Source organism: Clarias gariepinus, chromosome 6 (assembly GCF_024256425.1).
Source record: "Clarias gariepinus isolate MV-2021 ecotype Netherlands chromosome 6, CGAR_prim_01v2, whole genome shotgun sequence".
Classification (NCBI taxonomy): Eukaryota; Metazoa; Chordata; class Actinopteri; order Siluriformes; family Clariidae; genus Clarias; species Clarias gariepinus.
The window spans coordinates 29,583,627-29,601,178 of record NC_071105.1 but is presented as its reverse complement, the minus strand read 5'-3'; the positions used below and the strand labels follow the sequence as shown (position 1 = coordinate 29,601,178).

Sequence of the window (17,552 nt, the reverse complement as noted above, 5' to 3'; positions counted from 1 at the left end):
GAACCATGTACAAACAGAGTGTCACCAGTTGCTAATGGAGTAGAAGACAGATCAGGGCGTATACTAGTGGAGTGAATGATCTCTGAACAGCAGTCATGATCTGTATCTACTAACGTGTCGTCCTGTGCATTGATCAAGCGTGCCAGAGCATATCCAAGGGTGTCAAAAGAAGAGGTGGATTTTATCTCTAAGTTACTTGTAGAACAAAGGATAATCTCATACCCAGACCGTCTCTGAGCCGTCATATGTTGTTTGAAGGTTCTGTAGCACTTGTTTAACCTGATGTGGAGAATACAAAATTAAAGGATGAGAGAGAACAATCTTCTCAGCATCTTGTACCATCACCGCACAGGCGGCCACAGCCCTGAGACAGGCAGGCAAACCTTGTGCCACAGCATCTAAAGTTTTAGATAAGAAAGCACATGGTCTCATCCCCCCCATGCTCCTGTGCCAATACAGCAGAAGCGCTGCCCCCGTGCTCACACGCATATAGATGGAACGTTTTCTGATAGTTCGGCAGGCCCAGTGCTGGAGCGGAACATAGGGCCTTTTTTAGTTCCTTGTATTCCTCAACCATGTCAGCAGTCCATGTCAGAGGTTGTTGGAGCGGATCGTTGTGTGAGATAGCTGTCCTGATGCGTTTATCATGAAATAAGCAGTCAGGAATCCACTGACGACAGTAGTTTATCAGTCCCAGGAAAGCCATGAGAGCATGTTTAGTGTCGAGAATAACCTGGATTCGTTCCTTTGAGAGCCTTCTTTGGCCTTGGGAGAGTTCAAAACCCAGGTATTTTACAGTGTCTCTGCAAAACTGTAATTTAGTCTTTGATACCTTGAAACCCTTCTGTGCTAAGTGTTTCAGGAGACAAATGGTGGCTTCTTCGCAGACAGCAGGCGAAGCAGCGGACACCAGTAGATCATCCGCGTAAGATAGGACAACAGAATCAGTGGGTAGAGTTACATCACTAAGTGCATCTCTTACTACAGCCGAAAAAACAGCCGGTGAGTCAACACAGCCTTGAGGAAGACGAGACCAGGTGAACTGACGCCCCCTGTGGGTGAAGGCGAACAATGGCTGTGTCTGCTCTTCCACAGGAACACTGAAGAAGGCAGAGCAAAGGTCAATAACAGAAAAATGTGAATGATGACAAGGTATAGAAGAAACAATGGACAGCACATCAGGCACAACAGGTGCTACAGGGATAATTATGTCATTTATTTTTCTCAGATCTTGTGTAAATCTCCACGTACCATCAGGTTTCAAGACTGGGTTAACAGGTGTGTTATGAAAACTTACACATGGTTTAACAACACCCTGCTTGAGCAGTGAGCTTAAAATCTCATCTATTCCTGAAGCCTTGGCTTCGGAGAGTGGATATTGTTTGATGTACACAGGTTGCAAGTGTTTTAATTTAGCTTTATAAGGCACACAGTGAACTAACCCCACCTCATCCTTATGTTCAGCCCACAGACTGCTTGGCACACATTCAAGGGCAGCAGGAAGAGAGCTGTTCTGTGAAGAAAGGAAACAATTATTTACACGCATATTTGTAAGGTGGGAGAAAGAAACTGAATCAGGCACTTTAACAGTGAGTTTCGCGTCAGAAAAAGTCAGGGACATGTGTAGCCTGCTCATTAAATCACGACCTAACAGATTAAAAGGACAATCAGGCATGCAAACAAAACGATGAGAAAGATGAATTCCCTTATCTAAAGGACATGTTACAGTTAACTGGGGAGTAAAATAATTCCGTTAAGCAACCCCTTCAATTCCCACAGAGCTGATACTTTTATTCGAGAGCGGCCCCTCGTAATCACGACCCAAAGACGACATTGTGGCTCCCGTATCAACCAAGAAAGAGAATACGGAACCATCTATACATAATTCTATAAAGGGCAACTCATTAATCTGAGGTGACTCGAAAGTACAAAGTAACATCGCGGGGCTGGAACTCTGCGGGCATCCCTATGCATCATATGCTCCTACCTGCATCCCTGAGAAGGGATTGGGTCTATATTGCTGCTGTTGTTGTTGTTGTATTCGCTGTGGTGGCTGCTGGGAAGGATTAGGAGAAAACACCTCATTAGCATCATTCAATTGATTATACACATTTTGTCCACTACGTCCCTCATCTCGGGCCTTCGTGTGACATTCACGAGCCCAATGACCTTCTTTATAACAATAATAACAATAACCAGATCTACGGGGTACACTCTGACCCTGCAGACCTCCTCTACCTCTTCCACGGCCTCTTCGGCCTCCTCTACCTCCCTTTTTTCCACCTCTGTATCCTTCACTTTCCACAAACAAACATGCCACTTGTTTATTTTCTAAAATACCATCTCCTTCTAGTGTTCTCACACGCTCACCTAATTTTTTAATAGTCATTGTAGAACGATCTGACAATTGAAACTTTAAAATTTTCACGATTTCTGGTCGACAATTATTCAAGAAGGTTGTAAGGAAAAGTGGGTTAGGGTTTTCTTCAGGGAGGGGCATACCACCCAAAAGGGTCCAGGTCTCTCGAAACCGCTCAAGAAACCTGGATGTAGTCTCACTCTTTTCTTGTCTACAATTAGTTATCTGTGACAGATCTTGACTAGCTTGTTGACGTGCAAGAAGATAAGTAGTTAGCTCATCTTTTAAAAGTTTCATAGCCTCATTAGAATTACCCCAATGGAAGTCATATTCCTTCTCTTTCCGTCTTCCCCCACCCTCTCCATCTTCCTGTTTCACCACTACAGTCCATGTGTCTTTTTCAGGGTCTAAGCATTTTACTGTTTTTATCAAATCAGCCTCATCGTACCCATCTCCCAAAACCGATTGCAAAATAAAGCAGTAATCCGCACCCACGAGCTGACAGTGCCTAGAAGCCTTTATCAGCATATCAACAAAATGCAAAGGTTTGTTGGGAGAAGGGAGCATCTTAATAATATCCTTCAGCGTGCTTACGGATGGTGGAAGGATTTTTGGACCCTTTGGAAATAGGTAGAGATAGATAGAGATAGAGAAAACAAACGCAGTGTTTTCTTGTCGAGGTTTGGGGCGAGACCTCTCATCCGGACCTTCATCGTCCGAATTATCCTCATCCTCACCATCAGTATCCTCGGGATCATCCGATAGAGGGCTGTCAGGAGTTCGTCCTGACACCTTCTTGGGAGTCTCCCTTTCCTGAGGCACACACTTCCGACGAAGGTGAGCACGGTTTTGTGGGTACGGGGGAGACAGGCACAGATGGGCAGCTCACAAAAGGATTAGTGGGATTCAAATTAGGATAGATTTTCTCAACAATTAGTTGGTTAGATGCTGACGTTACTATGTCAGCATGATATGGAGGAGGGATCGGAAAGGTTGAGTGAACAGGCGGCTTGAATTTAGTTTCAGATGTGACCTTTGGAATCTTTTTCTTCTGTATTTTAGTTTCTTTTATGTCTAAATATTTATCCCAAAGAGCTTTCATTTCTACCCATTTTGATAACATGAACCCATGTAGGGATAATCCCAACCTGGATCACCCATACCCTCATATATCTGAGAATAAGCAGAGGCTAGATATTCAGGCTTAAAAGTACCTCCTCGTGGATAGGTTAAAAATTGAGATTGTGGTTCAGTCCACCCTGATAAATTATCAAGAAAGGTGTGGTAAAGTAAGTAAGTCCACACCTGTTCATCCAGTCATGCGGAACCTCTTTTGGGTCCGGCTTTGGATAAGTAGTTGTGTTCTTATTACCCATTTTATAAATGTGAATTAACCCGCGACAGAAAAAACCAATATCTTCAACAAACAACACACAATACTTCAACAAGGACATCAATGAAGAGCTCAACAAAGACAATAACAAAGAGCTTAACAAAGACAATAACAAAGAGCGGGCAACAGAATACAGCTTCCACACTATGCTTCAGTTCAAGGAACCTTTCAGAAGCGAGCGCGTGCTAAAAAGGCGTAAAAGCCCCAAGACAATCCTCCCCCGTACTGTATATGGTCCAGATACCAAAAACCAGGGAGCGTGCTTGCTCTATGCTTATAGAGAAAAAAATTTAAAAGCAGCACTCACCTGATTAGAGGTATCCCGGACAGAGCCCCCAAATTGTAAGGATTTCTTGAATTTTGGTAGACCTCCTTTTGTCTACTCAGTGTTCAGCCTGTATTCTGCTTGTCCCGCCTGATACCAGGGAACCCCTCAATGATACACACAAGTCAGTGCTCAGTAAGACGTTCAAAGTTTATTGTGGGAGACAGGAGTATATATACGTACACACACAAAGAACCAAAGAAAAGGTGGATGCAGGAGTGTTTACATCCAGTCTGGAATGCTTTTAAAAGATAAGGTAAGGAAGAACATAAATTTAGGAGTAGCTCTACATTTACGAGCGTTTAACAGTTTTACGACCTTTAACATAAACTACTATAGAATGTGTTTATTGAAAGTACATCTTGTGTCGTGAGAAAAGGAAGAAAATCACTCTGTTCCCATGCACACAGAATACAATGAAACATACTAAAAATCAAATATTCCCTACAAGTTTATTGTTACATTATATTGTGATGCTTTTGGAGGTCTTAACATAAAATTCCCCCTACTCTACACACTTGCACATCACAAATGTTAACACTTGCATCTCTTTCTCACACGCACAAACACATTTACTAGTCACACACAGACTAACACAACCACACGTCTCTCTCACTTACACACACACACACACACACACACACACACACACACACACGGTCGTCATTGCTTGCAACTAATATACAGTATACAGTGGAACCTCGGATTACGAACTTAATTCGTTCCGGAAGTGGGCTCGTATTCCAAAACACTCGTAAACCAAATTTAATTTTCCCATAGGAAATAATGGAAACTTAAATTATTCGTTCTACAGCCCAAAAAAATAAATACATAAATATAATTAATACAAAATATAAGGTAAAAATAAAAAAAATTAACCTGTACTTTACCTTAAAAAAAATGTAAAATTAAACCCCGACAGATAAGGGTTTTCGTTTGTTCATGCAGAGTGTATGTGTGTAAAATGTGCACGCGCGCACACACACATACACATACACACACACACATTAACGGATATATGTGTGATAGTGAGCACTTCTGCTTTGCTGAGATAATCCATCCCACCTCACAGGTGTGCCACATCAAGATGCTGATCTGACATTATGAGTAGTGCACAGGTGTACCTTATACTGCCCACAATAAAAGGCCACCCTGGAATGTGCAGTTTTTTGCTTTATTGGGGGTCTGGGGACTCAGAACCGGTCAGTATCATGCTTCACTGTTTATCTTTTGCACAATGATCATTACTGGACTAATTTTTGCACTAATTCCTCAATTCTTGCTGCTGTTTTTAAAGAATGTTTATGTTTACCCACTACCTCAACACCATATTTTATGTTCTGTTTATGTCGTGGTTGCGCACTGTCACTTTAACTACTGTCACTGTAAGATCAGCATCTTGATGTGGCACACCTGTGAGGTGGGATGGATTATCTCAGCAAAGCAGAAGTGCTCACTATCACACATTTAGACTGATTTGTAAACAATGTTTGAGAGAAATGGTAATATTGTGTATCTGGAATGAATTTTAGATCTTTACGCCCATCTCATGAAAAATCGGAGCAGAAACAAAGGTGTTGCGTTTATATTTTTGTTGAGCATATATATATATATATACTGTATATATTTTCCCCCAATATTCTGGCCATTTTTTGGGTCTTAGCATGCTTAAAACTTATGACAATTGGCAGACAGGTTGAAAACGATGTAATGCGGTTTGTAAGCATTCCGCAAGACAAGCAAATATTTTTAATAAATTCTGACTTGGAAAACAAACAAGTCTTGGTTTACGATTACTGAGTATTATGTATCACGTATGTGCTTCTTGTGTTGACAACGAGCATCACCTGATCGCAGCTGATCCAACTGTTTTTCCCTCTCTTGCGCTGCGGAATTGTGAGTAATCGTCTCCCCTGCTGGGTTTCTCTCTTACTGGTGTAATCAATATCCGTGCAGGCGTGTACTATTTACTATAACACTGTGTGTACAGCGGGCATCTAAGTCTCATTATAGAGCTTAAAGAGCCATTTTTTTCCCCTCCCACTTTCGCCTTCACAGACACACACACACACACACACTCTTTCTCTCTGCTGTACACAGAAACACTGCTTTGTCATGATTCTTTTCAAAGGTAAAGTGCAGGTAAATTTGTTTTATTTTTACTTTACAGCAGTGATTCCTTTAGTGTGTTGCTTAATTGAGTGTCATTAGAGATTTCTTGTGTTTTGAAATACGAGCTTGCTTCCGGAAAAAATTATGCTCGTAATCCACGGTTCTACTGTATGTGCACAGTAGTCCCACCTATCAATTTTGGGGACACCCCTTTTCAGTTCAGGTCATTTCAATTTTATTTTTTATAACGCTTTTAACAATTGTTGATGGTAATAGGAAGACAAGTTGAGAGGAACCAGACTCAACAGCGAACTCATCTTCATTTGGGTGAAAACGATAGCAGGGATCGATCTGCTGTGTGAGAATAGAATTCAGTATAACAGGAGATCTGTTCAATTTAAAATTAAGTCCAGTTTGTTATTGGAGGCTCAGGTAGACTGTAGTAAAGTCCAGTCCTGACCTATCGAGCGATTGAAGTCCTCAGAGAACAGCTGTCTGCATCAGCCGAGGACAGGACCGGGAGCAGGACACCAGGACGAGTCAGACAGCTCCAGAGGGAAAAGGGGGTCTGGATCACTGGTAGCTTAGGAGTGACATGTATAGCTCAACAGAGAGACAGGTAGAGGGTAAGAGAGAGAAGAGGAGAGAGCAGAAGAGAAGGAAATGAGGCAGTTAGGGATGGTCACTGTAATACAATATATAATGTAAATGTCTATTTAGTGCAGAATGCAAGCAGGGTCTCCGGCAGAAATAAATATGACAGCATAACTAAAAGGGAGACCCAGAAGGAAACACAGACATGAGGGCTCCCTGAAATGTAAAGCGACCAATCACTTCACCGTCAACAAACCGGACTGATTAATGAGAGTGGGGAAGACAGCATCTAAACTTACCAGTTCACCATAATACTCCACGTCCAGGAGTGCCTCAGATCTGTTCCTTTACTTAAGGCAAATCAATTTACAAAAATGCTTGGCTAAATAAGTAAGTTCTCGGCGGCATACTTCTTCAGCCAAAGCTAACGCTAAAGCTAGCCCACCGGAGCACGCCTCCTCTGTGCTTCATGTGTCCAACATGTATGCTCTCCTCAGTAATGCATCCTCCGAGAAACCTGAAAGAGTTCTGGTTATAAGAGACTCTATACTGAGGCATGTGAAATTAGCTCGGCCTTTAGGGGGACCAGCGGCAGTGGTTAGGTGGGAGACATAGCCACGAATCTTAGGGCTCAGGACAGCATAGGTTCTCTAAGATACTGGTACATCCTGGAGTAATGATATACGCCTTCGTCAGTCAGAGGTTAGCAAGAATAAATTGTCAGAGGTGTTTAAATTAACGAAGGCGATGTCCGATGAAGTAATATGCTCTGGTCCCATCTCAATGCAACATAGAGACATATTATACAGCAGGTTATGGTTGCTGAACCACTGGATGTCCAGGTGGTGCTCCAAAAATAATGTGGGCCTCATAGACAACTAGAAGACCATTGAGGGCAAACCTGGCCTGATAGGGCAGGACGGTGTCCATCCCACTCGTGAAGGTGCTGCTTTCATTTCTTGTAGTATAGCGCATAGTCTCAGAAGAGGTCTAGTTAATCAGAGACTACCCAGAGCCCAGGCCAGGGAGCAGACAAACAGGCTAAACCAACTGCCTGCTAGCTGCATATTCAATTCAATTTGAAATTTTATTTGTATAGCGCTTTTAACAATTGACATTGTCGCAAAGCATCTTTACACAATTAAAAGAATTATTTAAACTTTGCATGAAATGTAAATATGTATGAATCACATGACTGTCCCTGATGAGCAAGCCAAGGACGACGGCAACAGTGGGAAGGAAAAACTCCCTGAGATGGTAATAGGAAGAAACCTTGAGAGGAACCAGACTCAACAGGGAACCCATCCTCATCTGGGTGAAATGGATCGCAGGGATTGATCTGCATCATACTGCGTAAGACTGGAAGTTTAGTATAACAGATTTGTTATAAAAGTTAAAATAGAGTCTAGTTCGTTATTCTAGGCTCAGGTAGCCTGTAGGAAATTTCAATCCACACAATCGTGTGACTGAAGTCAAAAGTCTTCAGAGAACAGCTGTCTGCATCAGTCAAGGACAGGACTGTCTTCGTGGAACAGTGGAACAGTCCCCAGTCACCACACGCATTCCCAGGCAGACCACATGGGCATTCATGCGACAAGATCTCCAACCAAAAGCAGGACACCAGGACGAGTAAGACAGCTCCAGAGGGGATCACTAGGCAGCTCAGGTGCGACATGTACAGCTTGACAGACAGGGAGAGGGAGAGAGAGAGAGGAGAAGTGAGAGGAGAGGAGAGAGCAGAAGAGAAGGAGAGATGGCAGTTGGGTATAAACAGAAAATAAAAAAGTCAGTAATTCTAGTGTTAATGTGGGAGCGCCCTAATGACGGGAAGGAATTGGACACAACTAAATTAGAGAAAAAATCGGGGGAAAAAAAAACAAAAACAGTGAGGATACAAAATAGTAGAGGGATTTTTGATTTTCAAATGCTTAAACCTATGCTGAAAAGTGGTTAATAACTTTCTATGTGGCATTATATTGAGTTGACATCATATGGTAACATTACATTGAGTGACATTATAGGGTGATGTTATCATAGGGTGATTTTTCCAGCATCTGTGGCTTTTTGGAGATCCAAACATAAAAATTTCCCCCTTTTTTAAATTATCTCACAATAGTATTGGTATGTCCCCTTTAAATGCATGTGCCTGGTGTGCCCATTGTTCTATCATGTCGTTCTGGAGCACTTGGGTGGTGAAGGCACAGCGTGCTTGTGCCCCCTCATAGTTGCTTGCAACTACAGTATATATACATCAAATTATAGTTATTTATTCATTGAAAAATATCCACACAAAGCAAACCGACAGGAGATTGGAGAGGGGGAACGGTCATGTTCAGGCACGGAATGGAACAATCTTCCCGATGTGAAAACTCCCTAAGAACTAATAATTTCTTTTGTTTTAAAGATCATTATATTTATCTGTCCCTTTTAGGGCAAGGAGAGCTCTTACCCAGCTCTAGAATTGCACTTCAACTACGTTAGTCCCGAAAGACAAAAACAGCGCTACCTCATACTGGATGATGATCCTCAGGAGGCCTTGCAGGTTACCTTATTTTATCTTCTTCCATCATGCACAATTGAAGTGTTAGCAATAATAAATTACTGCTAAAAAACTAACGAATTTAAACATGCTTTTGTTTCATTCAATTTCAAAATGTTTTGCAATATCACCATAGTCTTCTGCAGTAAAAGGAGTTTATCATGGTTCTGTGGAGTCTGAGAAGCAGGAATTCTGCATTTAGAGGCAGTGTTACTCAGGTGTAATAAATGTGCACACTGAATTCTGATGCTTATTCAGAATGCATGTGTGCTATATTAAATTTGTCTGTGTCCAATTCAGTCACCTTTTTAAAACTTTTCATCTTAAATTGGAACATAGTGTAATAAAAAACAATCCTAAAAGTGTGGAGATTATTAAAACAGCAAATAGCTGTAAATAAGGTATAGGATATTCATAGGTTTCCACTCTTCATGAAAAAAAAAAAAATATATATATATATATATATATACAGCTTAAAATGCCTAATTCTACTTATTGACATTACGTAGATCCTTTATGAGCAGTTTAAAAGAAAAAACAGTATTGATATGTTGCTCTTTTCAGGTTCTGCTGGAGTTGCTTTCTAAGATAGCACTGGAAAATGAGCAGCAGGCAGACAAAGGAAAAACTGCAACTGTTCGGCTACAATGTCTGAAGTGCCAAGCTGAATTTGCCCAGGTCCCATTCAAAAATCTAATCAGAGGCCGGGTTATTTCCGATGTCCATCACAGATATCCAGACATGACAGAGAAAGAGCGCACTGCTGGTAAGAACAACAGCAAAATATTCTCTAAGGTGTTTACATAGTCAGAGCAGAGATTAACCTAACTGTTTTTGCGGTTTTAAAATATCCATGAGCCCCCAATTAAACTGGGATCTGGGGACTTTAGAGGTCGGCGGCCTTGGCCTCTTTGCCTGCTGGGCCCTGTGAGTGGGTGCGCTGGGCATTATGATGCCTTTCTGTTGTAGCCAGCATTGACTCTTTTTCTGCAATTTGTGCTGCATTGGCTTTTTTGTGGGATCCCCATAGGGATGGGTGAGCATTGGGTGCCCAATGTCCTGTCACCAGTTTGCTGATGTGTAGTTGATCAGTGTTATGTTCACTGGGCAGTGGTAATGTTATGACTGAGCAGTGTATATTTTATAAAATGTTGATTCTTATTATGAAAGAGAACAAGAACTTTCTTGCAGAAATTCCACAACCCCAAGTTTAACTGTAAATAAATAGATAATATATAAAAGCACAGTTTGTCATTTATCAAAAAATATATCTGCTCTGGTTTACATGAAAAAACATGAAAATGTGAACGAGAATGTGTGTATAAAAATGCATTAGTTTTATGCATCACACTGCCCTAAGATAAAACCATTTACATATAATATTATTTTTTATTAATTTGATTTATGGAAGAACTAGTAAGGTAATTATCATACAGTACCTGGTAAATTAGAAACTTCTTTGACAAACGATATGCTGTTATTTTCAGGTGATACTGTATTTTGCCCAGAATGCAATGGTGATCTTGTCATTCAGCTAACTGGCCAAACAACTTCTTCCACCAGTACTCCAGTCCCCTCTGTCTTTGATCAGAATAGTGAAAGATGTTTCATTGACAACCAGAAGGTATGTGTTCCTTGTGTAACAAAATTAATAAATTTATTGATACCTTTTCCCTTAATTTTATTCACCGCTGTGGTTATTTGTGGACTATTTTATTTTTTAGACTCTAATTCTGTTTGCTGCTTACCTGTAATTGTATCTTTAGTCCATATCTTTTCAGTTGTTAAGTAGAATAGATGTAGTATAGATTTCGACCTTGCTTTGCTTATCATAACCACATTTATAACCTCTTATAACTTATATCCTCCATTTTAAGCCCATGATCCAGGGTGAAATACCTCACAGTCCCATCCATGTAACAAAGTCTTATGAAGCCTCAGCAATGACCAAGAAGATCAAAGACGCCAACTTTACTGCGCAGTTTGATCTGTTTTTTAATGAATCCAGTCAGAATGAGGACTGCCCCAACCATCAAATTAGCATCCACCCATCTAACAACCAATTACTCAATGGCCAGGAAGGATCAGAGGATGGGCTTGATCAAAGTTGTAGAGGTTCTCAGTGGCCATTGAAGCACCAGTTGCCTCAAGACGCACAAGGATATGGTCATGGTGAGTGTTGAGTAGAGATATAAGGGGGGTTAGAACATGGAGTATTCAACCTATTAGCTTACTTTAAGTTTTATTTAGGAGATAAAAGGGGATTCTTTTCTTTGATCAACACTAAGTTAGAATTCTATGGTACAGAAAATTATAAGAAAGACAGAACATGCGATGGTAGCCTTCAATAAATAGGTTACAGACTTTTCTGTCAATCCCTATCATAATGGGAGCCATCTCAAGGAGATGTCGACAACATTGTCTTACTGCCATTCCAGGATGTCTACGCATTACAAGAAACTAAATTACCGTTGCATAATAGTGCCATCTGGCCTAGACACCAGTTAGGCTTAATTTCCATCTACTAAACAATGGTCTGCAAAGATGTTTACCTTTAGCAGGCAGTTGATTGATTGATTTTTAAAAATCTGAGGCTAATGTTTAGGTAGGTGGAAAGGGTACACTATCTCTGTTCTTTTTGCTGTTAAGGAGCTGCTAAAAATGTATATTTATTAAATGTGTATACAGCAAAATCTTGAATGACGAGTAACTTGGTCTGCAGGTTTTTAAAATAAATTTTAACTTGATAAACGAGTGATTTCATGAAATATAAGTAGTATTTACAGTACTACTCTTATTACTACTACACAAGCGTCACATGATCACAACGGAGTCAATAGTTTTTCTCTCTCTCACGCTGCGAGATTGTGGGTTATCATCTTCCATTGCCGGGTTTAAGGTTTGGGAGTTTGTATAATTGTTAGCTGATTAATGAGGCCTACTCTTTTTAAAGCAGATCTGTGTTTTTCTGCTCACTAAGATCTGCTGTTTAAAGATTTTGAAACTGTCGACCACCGATTGAAACTTTTCCTGGATGTGGAAGTTTTTGAGGGAGAAGAAGAGATTCACTGCATCCTAAGAGTGAGATTTTTTATGTTTTTGTCTCTTAATTCATACAAAATATTTCGTGTGTGCATAACTACAGGTATGTATTAAAATTAGGGGTTTTATATAAACCTAGCTAGAACTACTCTTTGAGGCATATTATAGAAATTTCCTCAGCACTTGCTGACCATACAGAATCGAGCATTTAACAACAGTATAAAGCCATATATGATGTATGGGTGTCAGGAGCACTAAAGTTTAGTGTTTAGTCAATTTCTACTTCTATTTTTCTGCTTATAAATGAATAAAGTTTTTTCTACCTTGGACAGTTGTCTACATCCAGACGTCCAGTACAAAACTGCACCAATAATAAGCTCTTTAATAGAAAAGTTAGCTTTTATTTACTGTCCATTTACAATACTTTTATTTTTATATTTACCATCTAGGTAAACTTTGCAGGTCATAAAATAGTTTTTTGAAAATTTAGCCCACATTGACACAGAATGCATTACAAGTATAAACAGTAAATGTATATGCTTATTCACTGACATGATTTCTTTTATTTCAGATGTCTGTTGTGAAATTTGGAGATCCAGTAGAATTCCCATCCTTAATGGTTGTGTCCAATCACCGCATCTACATCCTAGAAATAATCTCTCAGCCAGAGTAAGCCACTGGTTTGGCAAAAATGTTGAATTTATTATTCAGGAATTACAGCCATTTTATACACCTACACATTTCAGGGATCACAATCGCATATACAGTGCATCCGGAAAGTATTCACAGCGCATTACTTTTTCCACATTTTGTTATGTCACAGCCTTATTCTAAAATAGATTTAATTTTTTTTTTCTCAGAATTCTACACACAACATCCGATAATGACAACATAAAAAGTTTACTTGAAATTTTTGCAGATTTATAAAAAATAATAATAATAAATTGAGAAAGCACATGTACATAAGTATTCACAGCCTTTGCCATGTAGCTCAAAATTGAGCTCAGGCGCATCCTGTTTCCCCTGATCATCCTTGAGATGTTTCTGCAACTTAATTGGAGTCCACTTGTGGTAAATTCAGTTGATTGGACATGATTTGGAAAGGCACACACCTGTCTATATAAGGTCCCACAGTCAGTTCATGTCAGAGCACAAACCAAGCATGAAGTCAAAGGAATTGTCTGTGGACCCCTGAGACAGGATTGTCTCAAACCACAAATCTGGGGAAGGTTAAAGAAAAATTTCTGCTGCTCTGAAGGTCCCGATGAGCACAGTGGCCTCCATCATCCGTAAGTGGAAGAAGCTTAAAACCAACAGGACTCTTTTTAGTGCTGGCCGGCCATCTAAACTGAGTGATCGGGGGAGAAGGGCCTTAGTCAGGGAGGTGACTAAAAACCAGATGGTCACTCTGTCAGAGCTCCAGAGGTCCTCTGTGGAGAGAGGAAAACCTTCCAGAAGGACAACCAACCCTGCAGCAATCAACCAATCAGACCTATATGGTAGAGTGGCCAAATCCAATGTGGTGGTGTACAAATGGCATAAAAATGATTCTTCTTCCAAATTCATGAGCCTGGCTGTATATGAATTTCCTTGAATAATACTGTAATAAAAAAAAAAAACTCTTACTAATTTTGTAAACTTCTTGCCTCTGTGCTGTTGACATGAAAAGCCATGTCATAATCAACAAGACAGCTATTCTGTAAAATTAGGACCTTTAAATTCACAAAATGCAGTTTATTTCTTATTGTGGATTCAGGCCATTTTTTTAAAACCCAAATTTGCTTTTTCTTTTGTCTTAACATTTGCATACTACCAAATTACATTGCAAAGGCTTTTTACTTTATTTAGGCCTTTAAATTTGCTGTGGATGGTCTTGCTTGTGTATCCTAAAGTACACAGTACAACTACTTTAAATATTTAAACTGGAAATTAAAGACATTTCAATTATTTAAAATTATTTATGATAATAAATAATTTAAATCCTAAATAATTAAATTCATTAAAATTTATATGGGCAAATATGTCATGTTCATCTTCTTTGTTGATCAAATTTGTAATTAAATGTTTGATTGGGCCACAGTTTTAAATTGGGCATCTTTATTTTAAGTTATCAAATAGATACTTTTCCACAGTTTTAAACACTTCTTTTACATGGTACATAGTTACTTATACTGAATTATATGTTGTGCATTTTTCAATAATTATTAATGTTCTTTATAAATTTTTCCATTATTGGTAGTCATTATGAAATGTTTGAGTTTGTCTCTGAAATAAGAAGCTTCTCAGTTCGCAAAACAATAATAATAAATGTTTAAGACTTTGCTCACACAAGATTATACAGCCTGATTTCTTAGTCAAGAAGTTATGCACTGTCAGGGCCTAAAATTCACAATTATTTGCATAATGAAAATACCGAAAATGTATACGTATAATTATTTAAAAAAATTATAATACTTACATTTACATGTAAATTATTTGTTTTCCTTTGTATCTGAAGAGAGGATCCCTCAGAATGGTTGCAGAAAAAAGCCAGCCATCAGCTGTGTGAGCTCAGTTACCTGGAGGTGGGTCTTGGTTCACAAAGCATCCACATGGAGTTTGATGCAGCTATTGCTACATACACACTTTTGGTTCGTGACAGTGCTCGATGCAAACACTTCTTCCACCAACTGACAGGCAAGTGCCCTCCTTCACATTTATACTGCCTGAGCCCTCATTAATAAAAAATGTACACACAATTTTTTCTTTGAATCTTTGAACCTTTAGCTTACAGAGTGCATTCGCCATAACAACCTTATGCAATTTCACAAAATTTATTTATGTTATGAGTTGCATACCAAGTTGATGTCATACTTATAAATCATTTTAATCAGAATCCATATCATACCAGAGTGAGGGGAACGCCTGTGCACATGGTACAAGCTTCTGGAGGCAGTATTATGTTTTAGGTTTGATTCAACAAGTCAGATCTTGGCGCAGCAACATCATGTACAGTAGCAATACAATAAAGTCATCTTACTATGTAAAAATTTCCTTATTTGTCACATGTACCTTACACTACAGTGAAATTATATTTTCATATATTCCAGTTAGAAGGCTGGGATAAGAGTGCAGGGTTAGCGCCCCTGGAGCATGTAGGGTTCAGGGCCTTGCTTAAGGGCTCAACAGTGGCAACTTGAACAAATTATCCTTTAAATATAAATTTTTTTTCCTGATGCCACAGGCATTTTTCAGGACAACAGTGCTAAAACTAATTGGCAGATTTGTACATATAGATCGGTCACCACAGATTCCTGACCTAAACCAGTGTGTTTTTAGGATGTTCTGGCAAGGACTTTTGTCAGTGTCACAACTCTGGATGGAAATACACATTGTGACATTGCATGAGGTTCTCAAAAAAAGGCAAAAGAAAGTGCACCGTAATTAAAGCTAATAGCTGTCTAGCAAAATATTTCTGCACACAAGTACACATAAATATTGTTGTGGGAAGGTTTTCTTAAATTTATGGCTGAAGTTGAATAATTGGACTACACTGGCAAATATTACCAAATTATCATTCACAATGTTATTCCCATTGTTGGAGAATGGATTATTATTTTTGGCAAGTGAGACAGCAACAGCTGTAAAGCAAGATGTGACATTATACAGACAGTATTTTACATTTTGTCTATTATGGCTAACTTAAACAAGTATGCAACTATTTAGAAACCATGACTTAAACATGCTTTTCAAACATTTTGATAATCTTTTTGTCTTGTGCACTGACAGTTGCTTAGTCAACCTAGTCAACTGGCCTACTTTTAGAAAGATGTTTTTTTTGCTAAATAAGCTTGAATAAAATATTGTTTCATATATTATCAAAACTGATATTTTATTAAACAAGATTTTCTTTTCATATGAATAGATAGATAAACATAATTAAGTCATATTTGGGGGAAAGTGTTACCCTGTTTATTTTCATTATTTTACAAAATCACAATGTTTGTTGATATGTGAGTGTTCATTAATACATTTAGACACTTTACCGATGTTTACTATAACACTGTGACCAACATATAACATGTAAAACATATTTTATTTTGTGTCTGTATGCTTGTGTACAGCGTGCGTTTAATGCAAAAGCAAGTCTCATTAGAGAGGTTAAAGATCCATTTTCATTCTCTGCTTAAGGCTCAGCCTGCTCTTTGTGTCTGTGTGCGTGCGCGCGCGCATCATTGGACACCATGCCACACACACAGACCCCTCTTACTTTCGCCTTCGCAGACACACAGACTCTTTCTCTCTGCTCTACAAAAAAACACTGCTTTGATTCTTTTAAAAGATTACACTACAGTGATTCTGTTAGTGTGTCGCTCAAACAAGTGTCATTAAAGAGATTTCTTATTTATTTTTTCGATAAAACAGTGTTTCCGTTGTGTGAAAAGAGTGGAAGAAGGGTAACTGTGTAAGACGAGAAGGGGGAGAGGGGAGCTTACATTAGATTCACACACACACACACACACACACACACACACACAAACACATACACAGCACCTGCGCGCACAAACTTATCTGTCGGGATTTATTTTTTTACTTTTTTTTAAGGAGGGGGTGGTAGTGTTTAGGGGCGTGGCCTTGTATGTAAATTACCCTGACTGGTTTCCTGTGAATAGCATGTGGGCATGTCCTGTCACAGGTTATCATCAGATAATGAAGTCTGGCAGAAAGACTGTACCTTTCCTTGGATTCATACAGATTACATAAAAAGAGAATATTTATATTTAATTAAGCTTGCTTCATTTAAAAGTATACACTTTAAGCTTTCTATAGATATATGTATAGATATATATGTGTACAGTATTCACACAAAAGATTTCCAAATATTTTTTGCTGAGATTAAGACGGTACACCCTGTTTATTTTCTTTATTTTACAAAAAAACAATGTTTGTTGATATATGTAGACAAGAGTGTTCACTAATAAATATAGACCCTTTACAGATTCAAATTGTGCATTACATCATGTGTATGATTAAAAATGACAGAGCATTTTAAGTTCTTTTCACGGTTACTAGATAAAAAGGCAAGTGGTCCTATCGCCAGGACCGCCAACCCCATGATGCTGGTAACCCTGCTGATGCCGGTGATCAGCATCATAATGCTGTGGTGCTGGTGACCAGCATTATAGGCCATGATGCTGTTGCTGGTATG

At 39.1% G+C, this 17,552-nt stretch overlaps 1 protein-coding gene across 4 annotated transcripts in view; it reads left to right on the top strand.

The window, feature by feature from the left end:
- Positions 1 to 17,552, top strand: part of stk11ip (serine/threonine kinase 11 interacting protein) — a 101,554-nt gene that overhangs the window by 35,857 nt on the left and 48,145 nt on the right. For all 4 annotated transcript variants that reach the window (XM_053497653.1, XM_053497654.1, XM_053497652.1 and 1 more), the window contains exons 16-22: positions 9,215 to 9,325; positions 9,887 to 10,088; positions 10,810 to 10,946; positions 11,200 to 11,494; positions 12,303 to 12,403; positions 12,936 to 13,033; positions 14,862 to 15,040. In XM_053497653.1, the coding sequence (XP_053353628.1) occupies positions 9,215 to 9,325; positions 9,887 to 10,088; positions 10,810 to 10,946; positions 11,200 to 11,494; positions 12,303 to 12,403; positions 12,936 to 13,033; positions 14,862 to 15,040 (1,123 nt within the window). The remainder of the gene's footprint in view (positions 1 to 9,214; positions 9,326 to 9,886; positions 10,089 to 10,809; positions 10,947 to 11,199; positions 11,495 to 12,302; positions 12,404 to 12,935; positions 13,034 to 14,861; positions 15,041 to 17,552) is intronic.